This window comes from Fulmarus glacialis, unplaced genomic scaffold (genome assembly GCF_000690835.1).
Source record: "Fulmarus glacialis isolate BGI_N327 unplaced genomic scaffold, ASM69083v1 scaffold23099, whole genome shotgun sequence".
Taxonomy (NCBI): Eukaryota; Metazoa; Chordata; class Aves; order Procellariiformes; family Procellariidae; genus Fulmarus; species Fulmarus glacialis.
The window spans coordinates 4,068-10,035 of NW_009231702.1; the positions used below are offsets into that span (position 1 = coordinate 4,068).

General features: G+C 52.5%; 1 protein-coding gene across 1 annotated transcript; it reads right to left on the reverse strand.

Annotated features, from left to right (window-relative positions):
• Window positions 1-3,316: 3,316 nt before the first annotated feature.
• LOC104081801 (cytochrome P450 1A5-like) lies at window positions 3,317-5,962 on the reverse strand. Its single transcript, XM_009584673.1, has 6 exons — window positions 5,853-5,962; window positions 5,290-5,416; window positions 4,648-4,737; window positions 4,436-4,559; window positions 3,960-4,046; window positions 3,317-3,738 (listed from the first exon to the last, which is right to left on the reverse strand). The coding sequence occupies exons 1-6, from the start codon at window positions 5,934-5,936 to the stop codon at window positions 3,432-3,434; spliced, it is 819 nt and encodes a 272-aa protein (XP_009582968.1). The 5' UTR covers window positions 5,937-5,962; the 3' UTR covers window positions 3,317-3,431.
• Between the last annotated feature and the right edge of the window lie 6 nt (window positions 5,963-5,968).

Below are 5,968 nucleotides of genomic sequence, written 5' to 3' on the forward strand. Positions count from 1 at the left end.
CCATTCGGAAGCGGAGCTGGAGCCCAGCTGCCGTGGCTGGTCTGCTGACTCATTTTAAAACCAACAATAAAAGCAATTGGCCGTGGGGTGATAAAAGCTCCCCTGGCTTATCACCGCCCCGGTTCCAGTAATGAAATCACGGCACTTGCAAGCTACCTGGGGAGTAATTGGAGGGCTTAATTGAGGAAGATCGTTAGGGAAAAGACAAAGATAGGGGAGCTTACCTTACCTACTGTGAGCAATTGGGGCTTTCATGACAATGATCGATGGATTTGTTTATCAGGAGGCAAGGGGGAAGAGGAGGAGGTGAAGAGCTGAGATCCTGCATCCCCGAAGGGAGCAGGGTGCCCCCGTCCCTTCCTCGCAGAGGGTCCCTGGGTGGGTGGGTGGATCTGGGGGTGCAGCTGGGCAGCAGAGCAAAGAGCAGTGCAGACCTGGGGTATGTTGTTTGATGCTGGGGCCATGCTCGCTGCTCTCCTTCCTGCGTGCTGGGGGCTGCCAAGACACCTGGCAGAGAAAACGCCTGGTGAAGGAGCCTGCTCAGCTTTGATGTTCCCACCGTACTGTCCAGGAGCAGGCAGGATGCCTGGGCCTGGGATCGGGGTGGCTGGGATTGAAGGGACAGTTTGATTGCAGGATGCCCAGCAAGAAAAGTGGGACCTCACCTGGGGTCACCAGACTGTTGAACGGGCCGGGATGTCCAAGGAGAGGTGTGCATGCGGGGACATCAGACCAGGGTCCTCCTGACTGTTCAAGCTGCCCGGAAAGGTCTTCTGCAGCTGCATGGGATGTCTCCATGGGCATCAGGGGGAAGGAGAGTTGCCAAATGAATATGGGGCTTTATAAAGTGGGGTGTTTTGCCTCCGACACCATGAAGAGAAGGGCTGCGTGGGGAACGATAACCGCCTGCCCATTCCTCTCCCCTCGAGCCTCTTCCCTTCGCCTTCTCCATCCTGACACTGGGGTGACTTTTTCTCCCAGGTCTCTGGTCTCCAGAGCGTACCCAATGGAGGCTGGCAGCGGTGTCCCCAGGAGAGGCAATCAGCCCTTGATAAATGTATCTCGGGGAGACCTTCCACTAACAAGGGGCTGTTTCACCTCAGTAATGTTAATATTAATCTGCTTATCTGCCCTGGGGCTATAAAACACTCATCTCCAAAGGGAAAAAAATTCCCACTGTTCTTTCTTTGTATCTGCCCTTGCTTATTGCGGGCCTTATCAGCAAACACAGCCAGCCTTCAGGGCAAGAGAGTCACGCAATGGCTCCAGCAAACGGGGCCTCTGGTCCCACACCAGCATCAGCGTCGCGTGTTCCCACTGCAGCTGGAGTCACCGGGCCAAGTCCATGAGAGCTTCTCCACCCCACGGGGATGGTGTGGCACACTGCTGCCGAGTCCCTGGCAATCTTGGTGCTCTTCTGAATCACCAAGTTAGGCCCTGAGAGCCCCAGATCCACGTCCAGGATGATCCCACCTTCCCCGGCAGTAGATGAATGCCAGCTTTGGGATGTCCCTTGTGGAAGGGTGGTTCATGACTCTATTGCCTTGACCTATGGCCCTTTTCATAGGTGGGGGAGATGTTATTTGGCTGATGGACCTCATGGGTTGTCCTACACCATCCTTCCGCTTTTCCTCCAAGGCCTCTGATAGCCTGCAGCTCAAACCACGGTTTGGACCTCCCAGTCCTCACCCTGGCTTTTCCTGCAATATTGGGATTATGACATTGAGTGGTGAAGATGAAGCTGGTGTGACACGGAGTGAGGGTGCTCAGGCTGGTTCAGTGAAGTCAGGTGGGCTGAGGCTGTATCGTCTCAATGTTTCGTCACAAATTGGTGACCAAGCAGGACCTGGACATACGGAGTTACTCCTTTTCATTCAGGCTTGTTTAGCGGGTCTGAACACCTCCCTGCTCTAGCTGGAATCTCCCTGAAGTCTTGGGCAATCGGCTTCCCCATTTTCTTCTTGGAAGTTTTTGTGCAATGCATGATGAGTGATTGGTATTCGGACCTGAAAGGAGCTCTCATTGGTCAGGGTCTGGGGCTATGGCTGAGCAGTTGCCACCCATGGGAACAGATTCAAGAGCAGTGCGTGTTGTACCGGATGATTATACTTGTTCCTGTATCATTGCCTGCCAGGTACTGGGTTGGCTAAGATGTCTTTGCGTGCAAGTTGAAGAAAAGGAGGCATGTGGCTCTGCTGGCATGGGCTGACTGGCAGCCAATGTAAACTCTTGGGTTTGAGTTGGAGAAAGTCCTGTTCTCCTTCTCTGCCCCATTGTGAAAACACCCTTGCTCCAGCCCAGAATACCAGCGGCTTGACTTTCTCAATAGCAAGGGACTGTCTGTTGGGCTTGGTGGACCTTCTCACCCCAGGTGGACTGCAGAACTCGTGCCAGGTGCACAGTGGGACTGACAGCCATCGCAGTCATGGTAAGACACAGCCATCACTGGCCCAGCGTAGAAACACTTGGTGACTACAGTGACTACAGGGAGGGGGTAAAGGTGCCCTTCCTTGTGTCCATCAGGGCCAGCAGGGTCTATGGTGAATGCGGGTTAAGGTGGCTGAAGTCCTCCCACACACTGGTCCCTCCAGGGAGGCTTTCCTCCAGCTCTGTTCATTTGAAGGATCCCTTTCATTTTTCTGAAGAAAGTAATCTGAGCAGCAGGAGAACCCCTGGTGCAAGGTGGTCTGACAGATTCTCCAAGAGGCACTAAAGTGCTTTGAGCTTCTCTTTGGACAAAGATAAATCTCTCCTGAATGGGATCTTAGAGTGACACGACAAGTCAGCCAGGCAATTAAAAACATAGTGTAGAAACAAGGGAACAGCTTGTCCTTAGAGGACTTGGAGAAGTATTAGCGTTTTTCCAAGATTTCCAAGGTTTTTTTCCCTGCAGACACATCTACAGTGAAGGTAATTTTCAATCAGTGAAAATTTGTCCCCTGATTAGTCTGGCAATAGCGATACCGGCTGGACCTCAATAACATCATCCTCATCTCCAGCCAAGCTTTGGGGCATCACCTCAGCCAAGATCTTAAACATCGATGGAGGCTGTGGGAACATGGCATGGGTTGGCTGTCCTCCAGCTATCAAAGAGCGATTCTGAAAGAATACAGCCCGACGGTATTCGGATGGTCTGGTTTTGGGTACATTCCCTTTCCCTCTAGGAAAAGACAGTTCACACACCCCATAAAGTGCTTTGTGGTACTGTGACTAGATGTGACGGAACACCCAACATTTGATGGAATATCCAACACTAGAAATGCTGGAAAATGAAAAAGGCAAGAAATGCTACAAAGTGAAGATAAGATGGGAGTTTCAATGGCTTCAGTTTACTCTATCATCCCATAAAGTTGTACCAGCCCCGGCTGTGCTACAAAGACACCCAAGTCTTTGCCCCCTGGCGATGTCTGGGCAATGGATAAGCCCGCTGCTCAGCTGATGCTCTTCATGAGGAAGCGCTGCTTGACCTGGAAGTGCTCACACCTTTTGTGCTTCAGGGTCAGTCCATAGAGCGGCGTCATGTCCACTTTCTTGCCGTCGCAGACACTGAACTCCAGCTGCTGGAGCAAGGTGGACAGGAAAAGGAAGACCTGCCACCTGGCAATGGGTTCCCCAATGCACTTCCTCTTCCCCAGACCGAAAACCAGCACCTTCTCCCCATCCACTTTGTTCACTTCGGTCCCTTCAGCATTGAGGAAACGCTCCGGGTTGAAGGTCAGTGGATCCTTCCAAAGTTTCCTGGAAGGGAAAACATCAGATGCTGAGATGGTGGCTGGAAGGTGGTAGCTCAGAGGGATCAGGGGGAGCTGCCAGGAAGAATATCCCTGAATTTAGTAGATACCTCACCTGCTCCCTTTTCTCTTAAAGCAGGTTGACCCCACCTCTGCCCAGGAAGAAAACTGCGCAGGAAAGGGCCTGCATGTCGCTTCAGGAGGCTTTCTGCCTCTGAAGGTACTTACTCGTCATGATTCACTTGCCACTGATTGACAAAGACGCAGCGGTCCTTTGGGATGTAGTAGCCATTCAGCACCGTGTCCCTGGTCGTGCTGGAGAGAGAAACGACTGTGAGAGTTTGGGAAGCAAAAAGGCTCTTCTGCATCCTCAGGGGACTATTAGTTTGCTCCTGATGCTGCTGAAGTAAGGATGTGGCCCAAAGAGATGGCTTTATGAGGGGCAGTTGCATTGTCCGTGAGCTGGATTGGGCAACCCCTACCTGAGCTGGGTGGAGTATCTTCAGCAAAGTCAGCAGAAGGCAAGGATTGCTCTTTGGGAGCTCCCACAAGAGCTGCGAGCTCCCCGTGTCCATGATGAAGCCATCATTCTACAAGTCGGTAATAATCTCCCTGCCTCTCACCACACCGCTGGCGGCGTGGCTGTAGCAAGATGCCTCAAGCCCACCTTGTCCCTCCACCTCCTTTGCCACCTCAGCACTTGCCTGTGCGGGATGGTGAAGGGCAGGAAGGAGGAGTGCCTGAACATCTCCAGGATAAAGGCTTCTGTGTAGGGCAGCGTGCCTCGGTCCGACAGCCGCGGTCTCCTCTCCCGGCCGATGGTCTGGTCTGCGGCAGGTCGAGAGGGGGGAGCGGGGTGGGGTCAGCCCTCGCCAGAGAGGTTTTGGCCCCGGAGGCAGCGGGCTCATGGACTCACCTAGTTCTTCCTGGATCTTCTTCTGGATGTTGGGGTACGTCACGAGATACAAGAGGCTCCAGGACAGGCCAGTTGTCACGGTGTCAAAGCCTGGTCAAAGAGGAAAGCGTGCAGATGAGGTCTGTACAACCTGCGGGGCACGTGCCTTGGCTTGCCTCCTAACCATCAGATGGATGGCTAAGAAGGCAGAGGACATCCTGGGCACACAGTAAGACTTGGGTTTCTATCCTGTCGGAGAAAACTTTGCTAAAATATTCTGCTCTCGTTCATCCTGATTCACCCTTGGGTTATGTCAGGTTTGTATAACTTCTCTGGAATCGGGGGAGTTTCCACAGAGTAACTCAAAGATGAATCAGTCAATAGACATCTCTCTCAACCAGGAAAAGCCACCCTGGCTTGTGAGGCTTGACTGAGCTATAAGCTGTGCCCTTCGCTTTTCCCTGAAGCCTCTGTCCAGAGCTAACGTCCCATGCTGCTCTCTAGGGGTATCCCTGGAAGGTCCAGGAAGACCAGCAAGCAGGAGAATGAGCGCTTAGACCTAAACTGGCTGCCTGGTGTTGGACAAAGATGGGTCAGACAGAGCTATAACACGAGGAGCCTGAGAAAATCTGCAGTAGCTGAGGGACCGGTGGGAAAAGATACCTGCTCCAAAGAGGTCGTTCACGAGGTTAACGATCTTCTCCTTAGGGATCTGCGTGGCAGTATTTGCTTCCACTTTTTTCTCCAGGCACTGCTGAATGAGGGAGTCAGTGATGTCTCGGATATTGTTCTAAGAGGAAGGGAAGACAAGTCACGGCAGCAGCACCAGCAGAGGAATGGGTGTTACTGAGCAACAACCTGATGCTGGGGGAGCCCAGGGTCATACGAGCTCTGGAGAACATAAATCTTTCAAGCCCCATGGTCCCTGCTGCTTTTGCAACCTATGAAAATGAGAGGATGGTTCTCCAGGGAACCTGTGGCACAGATCAGATGTTCAACCAACAAACTGGCCCTATCACACAGGGCCGTGGAGGAGAAGGAGGACTGCAGTGCTGGACTGCACATGGAGAGACTACAGGTGAGTGAGACTACAGCTGGACTTGCTAAATGCAGCAATACCTGCAAGAACATAGATGTCCATTGATGCTTGGCTGCAAGAAGAAAATAGAGAGGGGCAGAGGGCAGGACACATCTCTGGTGCAGGTGAAGGTCCTGCAAGCTCTTACCTTGTCATAGGTCTTGTAGTGCTCTTTGATAATCTTCTGTAGGAAATGGAGGAATCGCTTATTGAAATCTTTAAACAAACTCATGGAGCGGCTGGGAAGATACCGGAGCACGGGGA

What these genes read in the sequence shown, in the direction of transcription:
- LOC104081801 (XM_009584673.1), bottom strand. Translation starts at nt 5,936, where the DNA reads ATGAGTTTGTTTAAAGATTTCAATAAGCGATTCCTCCATTTCCTACAG. An exon ending in CCCTTCACCATCCCGCACAG is followed by an intron (nt 4,047 to 4,435) that starts GCAAGTGCTGAG and finishes TTCTCTCTCCAG; the next exon opens with CACGACCAGGGACACGGTGC. An exon ending in TGGCAAGTGAATCATGACGA is followed by an intron (nt 3,739 to 3,959) that starts GTAAGTACCTTC and finishes TTTCCCTTCCAG; the next exon opens with GAAACTTTGGAAGGATCCAC.